A 19,154-nucleotide genomic window follows, 5' to 3' on the forward strand; every position below is an offset into this window, starting at 1 on the left:
GGTCTGCCTGTGCCCCATACAGCCCCACCTATGCAGAGGAAGAGGCAAGCCACCCAGATCAGCAGAGAGCGGGATTGCCTGCTGTAATAGCTTTCATTTGAATTTCCCGTCTTCCCGGGGCTCATCGTCACATAGCCCCACCTCTTGGACCGACGCCTTTGATGACGTCACATGTCCTGCATTGGATCGGCGTTCTGTCTATCAAAGGCGCCGGGCCAAGAGGTGGAGCTATGTGACGTGAGCCCCGGGAACACTGGAAGTTATAATGAAAGCTCTTACATCGGGCAATTCAGCTCTCTGCTGATACGGACAGCTCGCCTCTTCCTTTCCTCTCTCTTCCCCTGGCTGGGAGACTGTGCCAGCGGTGCCCTTATCCTCACTGGGCCCCACTCGGCTGCGGGCCCCATAGCACCCGCATGGGTCGCTATGGTGGTAGTTCCGCCCCTGGCCTTATGCTATGGAGATAAGGGGAGAAGGAGATATTCTGCAGAACTAACACACTTCTTGTTCTAGGGTGACAACAGTGAGTGAGGGTTGTCACCCTAGGACAGGAAATGTGAAAAAAAGCCAGATAAAAGAAAATGAATGCAGCCACAGTTGACATCTAAGAACTGGAAAGCTGCAATACATTTGTGTTCTTGGGTTTAGATATGCTTTAAGATAGTCCAACATGTGCAATTTGATTATACAATCTACTTTGGATTTACTTACTCTTACGTAGTACAAGAGGCCTACCTGATTAGATGTAAGTCAAATAAATTTGTTCAAGTAGGTCTTTGCATTATTGGTTGATAAATCTACAGAAGACCAAGCTGATGTTGTACATTTATATTGTAACATGTATGACCAGCTTTATATGGATCCTGTTGGCGTTCTAAGTCTGGGACACCGTTTGAACATACAAATGATATCTGCAGGAACTGATTTCACTTACCCTGGCTATCAGCCCTTTATCCTGGTAATATTTGACAATCAGTGGGAGATTCTGCTTAAAATTCTCCAATCGTCTGTCTATGGCGTGAGCGTTATCGTCCGGTCGCCCCTGCTGTGCAGAACGCTTCTCTAAACGCTGTCGTAGTCGCTGGCTGGAACATGCCAAGAATATCACCAGGTCTGGAATCCCAATCTGCAGGGAGTGAAATGTTTGCTCAGGCTGTTCCTGATCACAGGGACCTTAAATCTTTGGTTTGGTATAAATGACAATGTTATGCAAGCAACAAAAAGAACCATACATGTTCACCTTTAAAGTGGTTGTAAACCTCTGAAATGAAACGTGAACAAAGCAAATTCTTCTATAGTGTCTACCTGCCTCTATCCAAAATGACTACTGTGATTTCTGTCCGCTGCCTCGCTTCCTCTGCTATCTATGATAGTCACTTTTGACATGTTATGCTGACTCCGAGGTATCCAGATGGATGGGGAGGGGAGCTCCAGCACACAGCCTGTGATTGACAGCCTCAGCTGTATCCATTCCTTCCTCTCAGATCTCAGACTACACTCAACTCCTTGATCTATGCTGTGCAGTGTGTTATCAGATCCCCACCCCCTGCCTTCTGACAATCACAAATACTGTGTAAACTGTAGATATTGAATGGATGTAGCGAAGGGATGGCTACAGATAAACAGGTACAACTTATGTACAGTGGGTAAAATAATTATTTGATCCCCTGCAGATTTTGTAAGTTTGCTCACTTACAAAGAAATGAAGGGTCTATAATTTTTTTATCATAGGTGTATTTTAAATGATAGAGACAGAATATCAACCAAAAATCCACAAAAAAACACATTATACAAATGTTATAAATTGAGTTGCAGTTCAGTGAGTAAAATAAGGATTTGATCCCCAAGCAAAACATGACTTAGTACTTGGTGGTGAAACCCTTGTTGGCAAGTACAGAGGTAACCCATTTCTTGTAGTTAGTGACCAGGTTTGCACACATCTCAGGAGGAATTTTTTTACAGATTTTTTTTTTTTTTTTGCAGATCTTCTCTAAATCCTTAAGCCCCGGTTCACACAGAGGCGGCACGACTTGCAGGTCGCCTCACCGAGGCGACCTGCACACGACTTCCACGGCGACTTGCAAAACGACTTCTGTATAGAAGTCTATGCAAGTCGCCCCAAGTCGCCCCCAAAGTAGTACAGGAACCTTTTTCTAAGTCGGAGCGACTTGCGTCGCTCCTATTAGAACGGTTTCATTGTACAGAATGGGAGGCGACTTGTCAGGGGGCTAGTTTGCCTGACAAGTCGCCCCTGTGTGAACCGGCACTAAAGCAGGGATCTCCAAACTATGGCCCTCCAGCTGTTGCTGAACTTCATGTGCCATGAGGCATTGTAAAACTTTGACATTCACAGACATGGCTAGGCATGATGGGAATTGTAGTTCCTGAACAACTGGAGGACCGTAGTTTGGAGACCCCTGCCTTAAGGTTTCTTAGCTGTCTTTTAGCAACTCAAAGTTTCAGGGTCTGGAGACTGGCTAGGCCACTACATGACCTTAAGGTTTCTTAGCTGTCCTTTAGCAACTCAAAGTTTCAGGGTCTGGAGACTGGCTAGGCCACTACATGACCTTAATGTGCTTCTTCTTGAGCCACTCCTTTGTTGCCTTGGCGATACAGTATGTTTTGGGTCAATGTCATGCTGGAAGACCCATCTTCAGTGTTCTGGCAGAGGGAAGAAGGTTCTCATCCAGGATTTTACAATACATGGCCCCATCTATTGGACCCTCAATGTGGCAAAGTCGGTCTGTACCCTTAGCAGAGAAACGGCCCCAAAGCATAATGTTTCCACCTCCGTGCTTGACTGTAGGGATGGTGTTCTTAGGGTCATAGTTAGCATTTTTCTTCCTTCAAACACGGCGAGTCCCCTTGCTCATGAAGACACATGTACAGTCGTGCCAATGAACATCTAAATGATTCAGAGAAGGATTGGGAGAAAGTACTGTGTGGAGGAAGAGAAATGCTCACTATGACCCTAACACCACAATCTCTACAGTCAAGCACAGAAGTGGAAACCTGATGCTTTGGGGCTATTTCTCTGTTAAAGGAACAGGCTGACTTTGCCGCATTAAGGGGCCAATGGACAGGGCCATGTATTATAAAATCTTGGATGAGAACCTTCTTTCCTCAGCCAGAACACTGAAGATGGGTTGTGGATAAGTCTTCCAGCATGATAATGACCCAAAACATACCACCAAGACAACAAAGGAGTGGCTCAAGAAAGGTCTAACACTTGTCAGCTAATAAAACATGTATGATGGCCCAGCTGCTGGGAGAAATACGGGGGGTTTCCAAAATGATGTCAACCCCGAGGTCTGAGGCGAGGGCATGCAAACCCAGCCCTGGGAACGGCCGATATTGCAGGACAAGAGACCACTTTGAATGATGATGAAGGTGACAAATAGGAATCTGCACCACTCTGAAAATAGTAATAATGTGTGTCATTTTATATATATATATATATATATATATATATATATATATATATATATATAAATATATATATATATATATATATATATATATATATAAATAATATCAATCCACATATGCAAGAAGAGGGTGCGGAAATGTAAAAAAAAGTTGTTTTTTTTGCTAACCAGTCGGCCGTTGGCCCAGCGGTGGGTGTGGTTGTCCATTTGTTATCTTTTCCCGGGGTTGCGATGCGCGGCAGCACCTCCCCATTCCTGTCTGGAGTGTGGGCGGGCAGTGTGCTCGTACGCCCTGCTCGTGACGTAATTTGACGCCGCAATAGAGGGGGTTTTTGGGACTTTGAATGAGATGCATGATAACATGCATCTCCATCACTAATCAGGTACATAAAGAAAGAGGGTTGGGGCTTTAAATGAGGTATGTATATTGTAGCTAATAAAAGGGGTCAAAGTGAAAACATGAACAAGTGTTTATTTGTTTGCCATGATTGAGTAGGTACATAGCAGACAATACATGCAATAGTGGCACATAATATAACAAATCACGTATCCAAGTAATTTAAATGTTAAAAGCATGAATAGCATATACAATAATATTTTCCTCCATAATAAAAAAGCACTACAATATAACAGTTATGATCCACAGTTTTGCCTGGATCCAAAGATCATGTAAGTATATGTGTGTTACAGCTAGGTTAAGGCTGACGCGTTTCATGGGATCTATCCATTCATCAGGGGCGGATGCATGATACAACTATAAGGAGAGGTAAGTATATCAAAAATCAACCATTCATGGACAACAATTGGAAAAGAAAGAATATACATACAGGGACGATAAAGTAGTCATCCCTGTAAGACTTACATATCTGCTTAGTGTGAAACAAACACACCGCCAGGGTGCTAGGGCCGCAATGAATACCTAGTCTGGAAGCTGTGGTAATAGGGTCCAACAGGAACACAGGGAGCATGAATGTAGGTGTAACCCAGAGTATCTGGAACAATAGGACAAATGGGCTCCATTCTGTGGATCAATGAAAATCTGAAATACCAAATGGTACTGAAAATATAAAAATGCAAACTAATCAAAGAGAGGAGCCCAAATTAAAATGAGTATAAACTGATATCAAAACAGCACAAGTCCCCAGAAATTGTCCTGGGATTAAAACTCCACATATGAAATGAATGTCATTTGATAATGATATATGATATGTGATATGAAATGATATAATTTGACGCCACGATCTGAGGATGTGCGGTTTTCTCCATCTGGCGTGGAGGGCGGGACTGATGCGGGCTCATTTCCGGCGTTCGCGTTGGATGGATCATCCGTCACTCCTGCTCCCTCCCTTCCTATTGCGTCCAGCATGACGTTGGTGGGGGCACGCCCTCAGCCTTGGGTATATACAGCCGAGGCCGGCCAGCTTATCACTCCATTTGTTTTGGTCACCAGATTATTCCTTACCAGGTCATTTTTTCACAATATATACGTAAGTTTGGCTACTTCAACACACTTTTTTCTGCTCACCATTTCACCTTGGTTTTCATGAGCACCCATTTATTCCTGTCCTTATTGGTTTTCTTATCGTTTGGTCACTATACTGACATTCACTGACATTTGAGTCACTATGTTTTCACTTCCACCGCTGCGGTGGGCTGTGTGTTTACTTTTTCCCCTTCTTCCTTTTTTTTCTTTCCCGTTTTTTACATCATGGTCACTTTTTTCCAAAAAATGGACACTTTTTATACATTTCCGCACCCTCTCCTTGCATATGTGCCATGATATTAATTACATATATACATTTATATATATATTTGATGACACACATTATTACTATTTTCAGAGTGGTGCGGATTCCTATTTGTTTCTCATTTTTCACCTCCATCATCATTCAAAGTGGTCTCTTGTCCTGCTTATCGGCTGTTCCCAGGGCTGGGTTCGCATGCCCTCGCCTCAGCCCCTGGGGCTGACATCATTTTGGACACACTCCGTCTTTCACCCAGCAACTGGGCCATCATACATGTTTTATTAGCTGGCATTTAAGTGTCAGCTTTTGCTTTTTATTCTTTATTTTTTTTCCCCCATTAACATTCATTATGTACTATCCATATTTATAGATACTATTGACATCATACTCCTGATGAGAGGATGGATCCTCGAAACGCGTAGAGTTCTTTTATGTCACTACAGCTTGTTTTTTTACTCAGGTTTACCATGTACCTGCTTATCTATGCCATCATGTATCTAATGAATATGTAAATATCGTATTTATCAATTCTATGTATGTCAGCTTTCTATGGAATTTGTTTTTATGATCACATTATGTACGCTGAGAATATTTTTTATTTATTTGTATAATAAATCAATTTTTATGTTATATACTGTCTGTACCTTTACCTGATTTAGTGACCGGCCTCACTCAAAGTCCCATGACCATAGCTCTTTGTATATTCGCTTATTTTACACTTATTATTAAACTGAACTGCAAGTCGATTTATAACATTTGTATCATATGTTTTTTCTGGATTTTTGGTTGATATTCTGTCTCTATCATTTAAAATACACCTATGATAAAAAAATATAGTCCCTTAATTTCTTTGTAAGTGGGCAAACTTACAAAATCTGCAGGGGGATCAAATAATTATTTTCCCCGCTGTAGGAGGATATCATAGCTGCCAACTGTCCCGAATTTCCCGGGACATTCCCGGGACTTGGACTTCATTCCCGGATTTGTGGTGCCCCGGGAAATGTCCCGAAAAATTCGGTTCCGGTTTTTGAAACCGCCGCCGCCGCCGCCGCCGCCGCCGCCGCCGCTAGAGGTCGGCGGCCGGCGGAGACATTGTCTCCGCCGGCCGCCATTTTGTTGAAGTTCAGGAAGACGGCTGGGGGGAGGCTAGACGAAGCTTCTGCGTCGCCGCCCACCCCCTGCCCCGCTCCGCCTCGGCCCGCCTCGGCCCGCCCCGCTCCGCCTCGGCCCGCCTACCCCCCGCCCCGCTGCCAGTCTGATATGGAAAGGGGCGGGGGTTCTAGGTGGGGGGTGAGCGCGCGCACCGCTGTGGGACACGATGTGAGTGGGGGGGGCACTGGGGAAACCTGATGTGAGTGGGGGGGGGCACTGGGGACACCTGATGTGAGTGTGGGGGGGCACTGGGGACACCTGATGTGAGTGTGGGGGGGCACTGGGGACACCTGATGTGAGTGGGGGGGGGCACTGGCGACACCTGATGTGAGGGGGGGGCACTGGGGACACCTGATGTGAGGGGGGGGGCACTGGGGACACCTGATGTGAGGGGGGGGGCACTGGGGACACCTGATGTGAGTGGGGGGGGGCACTGGGGACACCTGATGTGAGTGGGGGGGGCACTGGGGACACCTGATGTGAGTGGGGGGGGCACTGGGGACACCTGATGTGAGTGTGGGGGGGCACTGGGGACACCTGATGTGAGTGGGGGGGGCACTGGGGACACCTGATGTGAGGGAGGGGGCACTGGGGACACCTGATGTGAGGGGGGGCACTGGGGACACCTGATGTGAGGGGGGGCTCCGCCGGGGACTCCTGGTGTGAGGGGTGCTCCCTTGGGGACTCCTGATGTGAGGGGGGCTCCACCGGGGACACCTGATGTGAGGGGGAGCTCCGCCGGGGACTCCTGGTGTGAGGGGGGCTCCCTTGGGGACTCCTGATGTGAGGGGGAGCTCCGCCGGGGACTCCTGGTGTGAGGGGGGCTCCCTTGGGGACTCCTGATGTGAGGGGGAGCTCCGCCGGGGACTCCTGATGTGAGGGGGGGCTCCCTTGGGGACTCCTGATGTGAGGGGGAGCTCCGCCGGGGACTCCTGATGTGAGGGGGGGCTCCCTTGGGGACTCCTGATGTGAGGGGGGCTCCGCCGGGGACACCTGATGTGAGGGGGAGCTCCGCCGGGGACTCCTGGTGTGAGGGGGGCTCCCTTGGGGACTCCTGATGTGAGGGGGGCTCCGCCGGGGACACCTGATGTGAGGGGGGCTCCGCCGGGGACACCTGATGTGAGTGGGGCTCCCTTGGGGACTCCTGATGTGAGGGGGAGCTCCGCCGGGGACTCCTGATGTGAGGGGGGGCTCCCTTGGGGACTCCTGATGTGAGGGGGGCTCCGCCGGGGACACCTGATGTGAGGGGGAGCTCCGCCGGGGACTCCTGATGTGAGGGGGGCTCCCTTGGGGACTCCTGATGTGAGGGGGGCTCCGCCGGGGACACCTGATGTGAGGGGGAGCTCCGCCGGGGACACCTGATGTGAGGGGGAGCTCCGCCGGGGACTCCTGATGTGAGGGGGGGCTCCCTTGGGGACTCCTGATGTGAGGGGGGCTCCGCCGGGGACACCTGATGTGAGGGGGAGCTCCGCCGGGGACTCCTGGTGTGAGGGGGGCTCCCTTGGGGACTCCTGATGTGAGGGGGGCTCCGCCGGGGACACCTGATGTGAGGGGGGCTCCGCCGGGGACACCTGATGTGAGTGGGGCTCCCTTGGGGACTCCTGATGTGAGGGGGGCTCCGCCGGGGACACCTGATGTGAGGGGGAGCTCCGCCGGGGACTCCTGGTGTGAGTGGGGCTCCCTTGGGGACTCCTGATGTGAGGGGGAGCTCCGCCGGGGAGTCCTGGTGTGAGGGGGGCTCCCTTGGGGACTCCTGATGTGAGGGGGAGCTCCGCCGGGGACTCCTGGTGTGAGGGGGGGCTCCGCCGGGGACACCTGATGTGAGGGGGGGCTCTGCCGGGGACTCCTGGTGTGAGGGGGAGCTCCGCCGGGGACTCCTGATGTGAGGGGGGGCTCCGCCGGGGACTCCTGATGTGAGGGGGGCTCCGCTGGGGGCACCTGATGCAAGGACGGACTCTGCTCGGACATCTGAAGCAAGGACGGACGGCTGGTGGCAGGCGACGTGGCTGGTGACACGCTCAGGGATCCCACTGATTCTGCATTATGGTGAGTTGAATGATTTCATTTTATATTACAATATAATAATAGAAATAATGCGCTTCAATCATCCTGACACTATAACAACCATGGTGCCGGGATGATTGAAGCATTAACACCAGGTGTTTGGAGTATCTTTATCTGCTGATTGTTAAACTTTCTAGAATACACATATTTCTATTGTGTAGGATCTGGGGCTGCTGTCCCGTCATTTCCCTCTCTCTCCCCCTCTCTCCCCCTCTCTCCCTCTCTCCCCCTCTCTCCCCCTCTCTCCCCCTCATTCATTTCAGACTCTAACCACACCCTCTAGAGCCACGCCCATTTAAGCCACGCCCACAATTTCGCGTAAACCACGCCCATTTTTCGGCGCGCCGCGCTTTGCGCGCCGCACTTGTCTGTTTTTGCCAGGCCACGCCTGCTGACGAATGCCCCGCCCCCTAATTATTGGACAGCTCCGCCTACAGCCACAAAAGTGTCCCACATTTTTTTTTTACAATGTTGGCAACTATGGGATATGTGTTCCTCTCTGTGTATCACCTGAGGAGAGTCTCTTCACTGAGTACAATGTGAGGGTTTACAACCACTTACATTTTCATGAATTCCAAGTTTTTTCCAGCCAGGGCATGCCAGTACTCTGTACCAGTACATAAAAAAAAAAACCTGTGCCTTTTTTAACCACTTCAGCCCCGGAAGATTTTACCCCCTTTCTGACCAGAGCACTTTATGCGATTCAGCACTGCGTCGCTTTAACTGGCAATTGCGCGGTCGTGCGACATTGCACCCAAACAAAATGTTTTTTTTCCCCCACAAATAGAGGTTTATTTTGGTGGTATTTGATCACCTCTGCGGTTTTTATTTTTTGCGCTATAAACAAAAAAAGAGCGACAATTTTGAAAAAAATGCAATATTTCTACATCTACTTTCTACTACTATTTTTTTCCTCAGTTTAGGCCGATATATATTCTTCTACATATTTTTGGTAAAAAAAATTGCAATAAGCGTATATTGATTGGTTTGCGCAAAAGTTATAGCGTCTACAAATTAGGGGATAATTTTATGGCATTTTTTTTTTACTAGTAATGGTGGCGATCTGCGATTTTTTTTTTTTTTATCGGGACTGCGACGTAATGGCGCACACATCGGACTCTTTTGACACATTTTTAGGACCATTGGCATCTATACAGCAATCAGTGCTATAAAAATGCACTGATTACTGTAAAAATGTCACTGGCAGGGAAGGGGTTAACACTAGGGGGCGATCAAGGGGTTAATTGTGTTCCCTAGTGTGTGTTCTAACTGAAGGGGGGAGAGGACTGTGTAGGGGAGATGACAGATCGCTGTTCATACTCTGTATGAACAGACGATTTGTCTCTTCTCCCTCAGAGAACCGGAAACTGTGTGTTTCCACACACAGATCCCGATTCTCCATGTGTCAGTGGTGATCGCGGGTGCCCGGCGGTGATCGTGACCACCGGGCACTCGCATTGGTTCCGGGGGAGAGCAGCGGGCTAGTGGCCAAGGGGCGAAGTGACGTCACATAACGTAGTTTTGCCCAGCCGTGCAATGCTGCCACAGTAAAACTGCGGCGGCTGGTCGTCAAGTAGTTAAAAAAAAATGTTGGCATGGGGTTCCCCTCAAAATCCATACCAGACCTAATGGTCTGGTATGGATTTGGAGGGGGGGCCCACACAGTTTTTTGTTTCTCAATTTTTATTGATGGCAATTGCTTTGATTACATTTAGCTGTCAGCAGGGAACCCAGCTGACAGCTGATGAGTCTTAATCTGAATGGACACACAGAGCTAGAGCTCCAGCTCGGCTTGGGTGCCCCAATAGCAAGCTGCTCCAGGGCCCGGAGCACAGAAGAGGCACCCGAGAAGAGGAGGATTCGGGCTGCTCTTTGAAAATCCACTGCAAAAGAGCAGGTAAGTATAACATGTTTCTTAGTTTTACACTTTCACTTCAAAGTAGGGCTGAAACAACTAATCGATTATGAAATTAATCGATTACCATTTTCATAATCGATTATTCGGCCAGTAACTTAATGGGGTTAAAAAAACTAAAATGAGCCCTTTATAGTACCAAAAGAGCAAATAATCGCTACTGTAAATGTTACTTTCACAGTTCTACAGTAAAAAAAAAAATGAACCCCTTACAGTAGTGATTAGCTGCTTTATTTTGTACTAAAAAGGGCTAATTTTATTTTTTTTAACCCCATTATGTTACTAAACTTCTTAGACCTGGTTCACATCTATGTTTTCTTCAGCCGCTGCGTATTTGGAAAGGGCCAGGGACTTTTTTTAACGCAAAACGGTGCTTTTTTGGTTTAATATACTTCAATGGAGAAGCTGCAGAACAGCATATAATGCGTTTTTGCAGCAATTTGTGTTTTTTAATCTGCCCAACAACAAATTGGCCAAAACAAAAATGCAAAAACACCAATTGGCATGCGGATGTACGTCGGCAGAATGGCACGGCTGGGCAAATAGGTGTACCCGTACGTCCCTTTGTATTTGCCGCCTTGCCATTGCGTGGGAGCGCCAGCTGGGAGCTCCGTGAGTCAGGTCGCGGTTCCCGCGGACTCGATCGCCGCGGGGATACCTGCGATCGCCTCACAGAGAGGACGAACGGGGAGATGCTAATGTAAACAAGCATCTCCCCATTCTGCCTAGTGACAGTGTCACTGATCTCTGCTCCCTGTGATCGGGAGCAGAGATCAGTGACGTGTCACATGTAGCCACGCCCCCCCCCCCCCCCCCACAGTTAGTAACACATCCCTAGGACACACTTAATCCCTCCCTAGCCCCCTAGTGGTTAACCCCTTCACTGCCAGTGTCATTTACACAGGAATCAGTGCATTTGTATAGCACTGATTGCTGTATAAATGACAATGGTCCCAAAAATGTGTCAAAAATGTCCGATGTGTCCACCATAATGTCACGATAAAAATCGCTGATCGCCGACATTACAAAATTAATAATAAAAATGCAATAAAACTATCCCCTATTTTGTAAACTCTATAACTTTTGTGCAAACCAATCAAACGCGATTTTTTTTTTTTTTTTACCAAAAATGTGTAGAAGAATACGTATTGGCCTAAACTGAGGAAAAAAAAATGTTTTTTTAAATATTTTTTGGGGATATTTATTATAGCAAAAAGTAAAAAATAATGCTTTTTTTTCAAAATTGTCACTATTTTTTTGTTTATAGCGCAAAAAATAAAAACCGCAGAGGTGATCAAATACCACCAAAAGAAAGCTCTATTTGTGGGGAAAAAAAGGACCTCAATTTTGTTTGGGAGCCACGTCACACGACCGCGCAGTTGTCAGTTAAAGCGACGCCGTGCCGAATCGCAAAAAACGCACTGGTCAGGAAGGGGGTAAATTCTTCCGGGGCTGAATCGGTGAATTACTTTTTTTTTTTTTTACCATAGTATAACTACTTGCAACAATGTTTCCCTTTTTATCTTTGTACCTGATTATGGTAGAAAGGAAAAGACATTGAAGTGGTAGTAAACCGCCACTGAAATAAAAATCGTTCGGGCCCCCTGCAGGGTTAAGTCATAATGTACTAGTATGCACCGCATACCAGCACATTATGACAGACTTACCTGTAAAGCAGATCCCTCCCGCGCAGTGTTGCCACCAATCCCGGACGCTGCCATCTTTACCCGGTCTTCCTTCCAGGTTTGGGGGTCCTGGCACAGTATGCCGTCCCTTTAAAGCGTATGGGCTGGTGACGTCACCAGCAGCCCTGCTTGTGAATATCTCCTTAACAGTGCAAGTTTAGGAGATATTCACTGTATCTACAGGTATGCCTTATTATAGGCTTACCTGTAGGTACAAGTTAAAAAGTAGAGTTTACCTCCACTTTAAACACAGTGTGAATATTTGTATTCCAAAAGGACTCTGCCTGACATCTGCCTGACATCACGACAACCAAAGGATCTCTGTGATCATATGACCAGGAAAAATAGTCACTGCCAATGATCATCAAGACCAAAGGATCAAAGAGAACACATGATTAGGAACAATACCGGCTGCCAGTGATCACCACGACCAAAAGATCACCTGACCAGAAACAACTCATGATGGCCAGACTTGGTTCAACAGACTAGGACTCAGATGTGTTAAGAGTACCTGTTCCTCAAATGTGAAGGCCTGCCCAATGTCCCTGGGAAACCCATCAACTACAAATCCACAGGAATCCCGCTGATTGATAAATTGCTGTTTCAGCTCCTCAATTGTTGTTTCCTGTATAAAATAAGACAAAAGACAAACAATTGTGTTAGGAGGTAATGAGACTACATGAAACTCATTATTATTGAGCTACCAAAACCCCCAGATCCTTCTTCACCATTGATTCCCTCAGTTTTGTACTCCCCCTAGTATGTATGATGCATGCATATTCTTAGCCCCAAAGTGCATAACTTTACATTTATCAACATTAAACCTCATTTGCCACATAGTTGCCCAATTAAACAGTGCATTGAGGCCGGCTTCTAAGCTGCAGACATCCCGTAAGGACGTTATTCCACTGCATAGATTGGTGTCATCTGCAAACACTGAAATGGTACTTTTAATCCCAGACCCAATATCATTTATAAAGATATTAAAAAGTAAGGGTCCCAACACTGAACCTTGGGGTACACCACTGATAACCTTAGACCATTCAGAGTACGAGTCATTAACCACTACTCTCTGAATTCTGTCTTTTAGCCAGTTTTCTATCCATTTACAGACTGATTTTCTCAAGCTTGTAGACTTTACCTTACACATGAGCCGTGTGTGGGGAACGGTGTCAAACGCTTTTGAAAAATCCAAGTATACCACGTCCACAGCCACCCCTCTGTCCAAGGTTTTATTTACCTCTTCTTAAAAAGAAATCAGGTTAGTCTAACAACTTCTGTCTTTCATGAATCCATGCTGTCTGTTGCTGAAAATATCTTTTTTCAGCAAGAACCTGTCTATGTGGTCTTTTATTAAACTCTCCAATATCTTCCCGACTATAGAAGTTAAACTAAGAGCCCTTGCACACTGGGGCGGTTTGCAGGCGCTATTGCGCTAATAATAGCGCCTGCAAACCGCCCCGAAAGTGCCGCTGCTTTCATTCCAGTGTGCAAGCCCCGAGGGCTTGCACACTGGAGCGATGCGCTGGCAGGACGGTAAAAAAAGTCCTGCCAGCAGCATCTTCGGAGCGGTGAAGGAGCGGTGTGTATACCGCTCCTTTACCGCTCCTGCCCATTGAAATCAATGGGACGGCGCGGCTATACCGCCGGCAAAGCGCCTCTGCAGAGGCGCTTTGCGGTGGTATTTAACCCTTTCTCGGCCGCTAGCGGGGGTAAAACCGCCCCGCTAGCGGCCGCATACCGACGGTAAAACGCCGCTAATAATAGCGGCGTTTTACCGCCAACGCCGCCCCCCGCCCCAGTGTGCAAGGGCTCTAACAGGTCTATAGTTACTTGGTAAAGAATTTGATCCCTTTTTTAAATATAGGCACCACATTGGCCCTGCACCAATCCAGTGGTACTATTCCTGTCATTAAAGAGTCTCTAAAAATTAGAAGCAATGGCCTTGAAATGACATGAAATTAAATTAAAATGAAATCAGTGTATGCCATCTGGTCCAGGTGCTTTATCCACCTTTCTGTTGTCTAAAATGTTTTGGACCATATCACTTTTGAGTTATTGTGGATCATTTGGGGCAGTGTCAATACCATCCCCATTATGGACGTCCCCCATGCTCCTTTGTATACACAGAGTTGAAGAAAGTATTTAAAGCGGAGTTCCACATTCTTTCGCAAATCAAGCTGATTCACGAGCAGGCATTATAGACAGTGACAAATGGAAAGAATTTTTTTTTCCTAAGGGTTACCTTGTTATTGATTGTTGAAGTGGCGCTTCCTGTCCTAGCCACCTGCGGGTATTGGTGTCAGATCTGGCGGCGCAATGTCTGCTGGGGCGGCGCACTGACTCCTGGGAGCTATGAATCAATCTTCCCAGGAGTCAGTGTGGCTAGCCGCCGCTAATCATTGCGAGATCCCGAAACCGGAAGTTTACATTAGTTGCCAACACAACGGGGCAGGCACTTCCGATGACGACGCCCGTTTTGATGGCAACGTCGGAAGCTTACGGCGCTGCAACGTGGACTCAATGCGCGGGAACGGGCGATGCATACTGGTAGCTCAGCATCATCGTATCCTGGAAGTGTCTGTCTGTGGGCTTCACATGCCCAAAGGCAGGATGAGAACTTCCACGAAGAAATTATATAAGTTGCTTTTAGAGACGAAAATGGACATGAGGGGATATTATGCACCAAAAAAGTTAGTGGTACATTTTGATTACATGAACTTAGGAATTTAGAAAAAAAAAAAAAAAAAAGATTATACGTTGAAACTCCGCTTTAATAAATTTGCCTTCTCTTTGTCCCCAGTCAACCACTTCACATTATTTTGTAAAGGGCCTACATGCTCAGACCTGACCTTTTTACTATTAATACATTTCAATCATTTTTGGGGGTTTGTCCTGCTATCTTTTGCAACCTTTCATTTGTTTGGAATTTTTGCGACTTTAATTTCCCTTTTACAAATTCTTTGTAACATTTAAACGATGATAGTGTTTGTCAGGGATTGACCCGGCGCATGAATGTGCACATGCACGCAGGAAGTGAGACTGGCGCCAATCCACCATATTTAAACTCCTCAGCTGCACAGAGACCTTGCTGTCTGATCTGCAGCTTGTACCTGTGAAACCTGTTCCTAAGATCATCCTGATTCCTGTGTTTGACCCGGCTCACTCTGATTACGCTTGTTCTCTGTTACCCTGACCCCGGCTTGCCTCGTTGACAACGTTTACCTCTCTACTGCTTGATATCCTGTTGCTAAACTCTACTTGCATCCTGACCATTCTCTGCCTGTTGTCTATATCTGCATCTGATCGCCTGTTACCAAACCTGGCTTGTCTGACTATGCATTCAGTGTCTCCTCAGCTCTGCACCTACCAGCCTGCTTCCTGTTTCCTGCTGCATCATCTGAACTGACAACACCTGCCGTTCAACCTGCTGGTCTATTCTAGTGACACATCTACTACACCGAAGACGATCCAGGCACCCATATACCGCCAGGCTCTTGCAGCCACTGTTGCAACATCAGTGGCCCTTGAACCGGGGTTGTACGAGAAAGCCTTCCCATTACATGTCAGGCTCATCCGTCGGGTATGTGACAGTATCAGACAGCCATGTCTGAGCCTGCAAGTGAGTAGTCTGCCATGGATGAGATCTGTCAGCACCTTGCAGCCCTTACCCAAGCTGTCAAATCTCTGCAGGAGGGTTATACGCAATTGGAACAACGTGTACAGAATCTAGCTGCACCAGCAGTCCCTCTGCCACAGGGACTGCCACTACAGCACCCTCAGTGGTGATGCTGCCTCCTGAACCCAGAGTTCCAGCACCAGAGAATTTTTCAGGTGACCGGAGAAAATTTTGATCCTTCCGCAACGCATGTGAGCTGTACTTCGCCCTGCAACCTCAAACCTTCTCCCTCGAATTCACCAAAGTAGGATTTATCATCTCACTGCTCCCGGGTGAGCCCCAGTCCTGGGCCCATCAGATGTTGGAAAATAACGATTTATTGCTGCAATCCATGTCCACCTTCTTCTGTGCGATGGCCCAATTGTATAATGACCCGCAACGAACCACCACAGCAGAGGCTGCCTTCATGCACTCCAGCAAGGCCACAGAACGGCCGAAGACTATGTTACAGACTTTAGATGCTGGAGTGCAGACACGCAGTGGAATGACGCAGCCCTGTGACACCAGTTCCGCTTGGGGCTATCAAAAAGTCTCGCTCATCCAAGTCAAAAAGACATGGATGAGTGAGTTTGGGGTGGAGGAACTTGCTTGGCCTGCACAGACTCCAGACCTCAACCCTATAGAACACCTTTGAGATGAAACAAAGCAGAGGATTCTCGTCCAGCATCAGTATGGATATGAGTCTATATCAGCATGGCACATCTTGACTTGGCAATATTTGCCCACTCTTCTTAGCAAAAACACTCCAAGTCTGTCAGATTGCGAGGGCATCTCCTGCGCACAGCCCTTTTCAGATCCCTCCCACAGATTTTCAATCGGATTCAGGTCTGGACTCTGGCTGGGCCATTCCAAAACTTTAATCTTCTTCTGGTGAAGCCATTCCTTTGTTGATTTGGATGTATGCTTTGGGTCGTTATGCTGAAAGATGAAGTTCCTCTTCATGTTCAGCTTTCTAGCAGAAGCATGAAGGTTTTGTGCCAATATTGACTGGTATTTGGAACTGTTCATAATTCTTGACTAAGACCCCTATTCCAGCTGAAGAAAAACAACCCCAAAGCATGATGCTGCAACCACCATGCTTCACAGCGGGTATGGTTTTCTTTTGGTGACGTGCAGTGTTGTTTTTGTGCCAAACATATCTTTCGGAATTATGGCCAAAAAGTTCCTCCTTGGTTTCATCAGACCATAACACAATTTGCCACATGCTTTTGGGAGACTTCAGATGTGTTTTTGCGAAATGTAGCCAGGCTTGGATGTTTACCTTTGTAAGAAAAGGCTTCTCACTTGCCACTCTACCCCATAGCCCAGACATATGAAGAATACAGGAGATTGTTGTCACATGTACCACACAGCCAGTACTTGCCAGATATATCTGCAGCTCCTTTAATGTTGCTGTAAGCCTCTTGGCAGCCTACCAGTTTTCTTTTCATCCTTTTATCAATTTTGGAGGGACGTCCAGTTCTTGGTAATGTCACTGTTGTGCCGTATTTTCTCAACTTGATGACTGTCTTCACTGTGTTCCATTATATATCTAATGCCTTGTTAATTTTTTGTACCCTTCTCCTGACTGATACCTTTTAACAGTGACATCCCTCTGATGCTTTGGAAGCTCTGAGTACCATGGCTTTTGCTGTAGGATGCAACTAAGAAAATGTCAGGAAAGACCTACTAGAACAGCTGAACTTTATTTGGGGTTAATCAGAGGCACTTTAAAAGATGGCCGGTGTGTACTGACTCACTCCTATTTAACATGAGTTTGAATGTGATTGTTTAATTCTGAACACAGCTACATACCCAGTTATAAGAGGGTGTGCACACTTATGTAGCCACCTTTTGTTTCATAAATGTTGCCCCCTAAAAGATTTCAGTTTGTTTTTCAATTGAGTTGTACAATTATAGGTCACATTAAAGGTGGAAAAAGTTATGAAATTATTTATCATTGTCTAATTTTTTTACATTGAAGAAACCTGACATTTTAACAGGTGTGTGTAGACTTTTTATATCCACTGTAGTTGGTAAGGTTGAATAAGGACATCGGTCCATCCAGTTCAAGTTGAGTGTGTGTGTGTGACTACCATTTCCCATATACCTGTACACTCTGTTCGCTAAGAAAGTTTGTTGATATTCTCTACACTCACCACAGACACCACCAACTGTAGAAGGGAGTGCCACATTCTTATCACTCTAACAGTAAAGAACCTCTTACGCAGTTTAAAGACTGAAACATTCCTCACAACTTTATTGTTGGCTTCGTCTTCTTTAGAGACCTTGGGTTAAATAGTTTCCTCCCAATACTACAGTCACCATCAAGATTTATTTATTGTGATCGTATCCCCTTTTAAGTGCCCTTCTCCAGGAAGAATATGTTTAATGTCTGCAGTCATTACTGAGGCCCTACAGCCTCAATAAAGCCTTATTAGCTTATTTGCCCTTCTCTGGACTATCTCCTTTTCCAGAAATTCCTTCCTGAGGACTGACCAGAACTGGACGGCATATTTAAGATGTGGCCAAACCAGAGTTTTGTAAGGTGGTAGAATTATAATTTTATCTCTTGAAGTAAATATCCTTTATTAATGCATGATAATAGTCTGCTGGCTTTGCTTGCTGCAGCTTGGCACTGCATGCCATTGCTGAGCCTGTCATCTACTAGGACCCCCAGGTCATTTTCTTTACTCGATTTCCCGAGAAGTTCTCTCCCTAGCGTGTAACACCCATTAGTGTGCAGTAGAGGTGGGATAGGGGAAGGCTCACCGTGAGCGATGTTTCACTCTCCCTTTGTAACCTGGGGGAGGAATTATTCCACAGTACGCGCAGCTACAAAGGCTTGTTCATACTAGAAACTGCATGTGAATCACACAGACACCACACTGTGTGTGTGAATTACATGCAGTTCTATGCAGTGCGATTTCAGCCCATTAATTTTCAATGACCTGAAATCGCACTGCACGAAAAGTAATGCATGCGTTACTTTTGGAAATGCACTGCAACCAGATTGCATGGTACTTTTGTACCATGCGATCCGGTGTGGGCAAACGCATGTATTTGGGCCGTTATTTGGGGTGTCATTAACTTTGCCCTGACACTCGCTGCAAATCGTGAGGGCAGTGCACGCTGAACGCTGTGCTAGAAAACAGCATGGAACGCGGGTTTCCAGCACGGCTTTCTAGTTTAAAAGGGCCCTTCATGGCCGGTTCACACAAGATGCAGTCCAGTGCGTTTTTTTTTCTGCATCAAAAATGCATAGCGAGTAGATTATAAGGCTTCCAATGGCCAAGTTCACACCAGTGTGGTCAGTTCCAGTGCAGAAAAAAAAAAGTAGAACATGCTGCATTTTTTCTGCCCAGAACTTTACTGGAACGTGGCAAAACGAACGGTGGAAAAAAAAAACGGTGACCGTGGAGGGCTGAGTGCGGGGGGTGACCGTGGAGGGCTGAATGTGGGGGACCATGGAAAGCTGAGTGCGGGGGGACCGTGGAGGGCTGAGTG

At 46.7% G+C, this 19,154-nt stretch overlaps 1 protein-coding gene across 1 annotated transcript in view; it reads right to left on the bottom strand.

Annotated features, from left to right (window-relative positions):
• The window catches only part of AK1 (adenylate kinase 1), a 176,006-nt gene that overhangs the window by 122,623 nt on the left and 34,229 nt on the right, over positions 1 to 19,154 (bottom strand). The window contains exons 5-6 of the mRNA XM_073600458.1: positions 12,501 to 12,614; positions 935 to 1,126 (exon numbers count right to left, since the gene is read on the bottom strand). Of these exons, the coding sequence (XP_073456559.1) occupies positions 935 to 1,126; positions 12,501 to 12,614 (306 nt within the window). The remainder of the gene's footprint in view (positions 1 to 934; positions 1,127 to 12,500; positions 12,615 to 19,154) is intronic.

The sequence above is a fragment of the Aquarana catesbeiana genome, linkage group LG09 (genome assembly GCF_042186555.1).
Source record: "Aquarana catesbeiana isolate 2022-GZ linkage group LG09, ASM4218655v1, whole genome shotgun sequence".
Taxonomy (NCBI): Eukaryota; Metazoa; Chordata; class Amphibia; order Anura; family Ranidae; genus Aquarana; species Aquarana catesbeiana.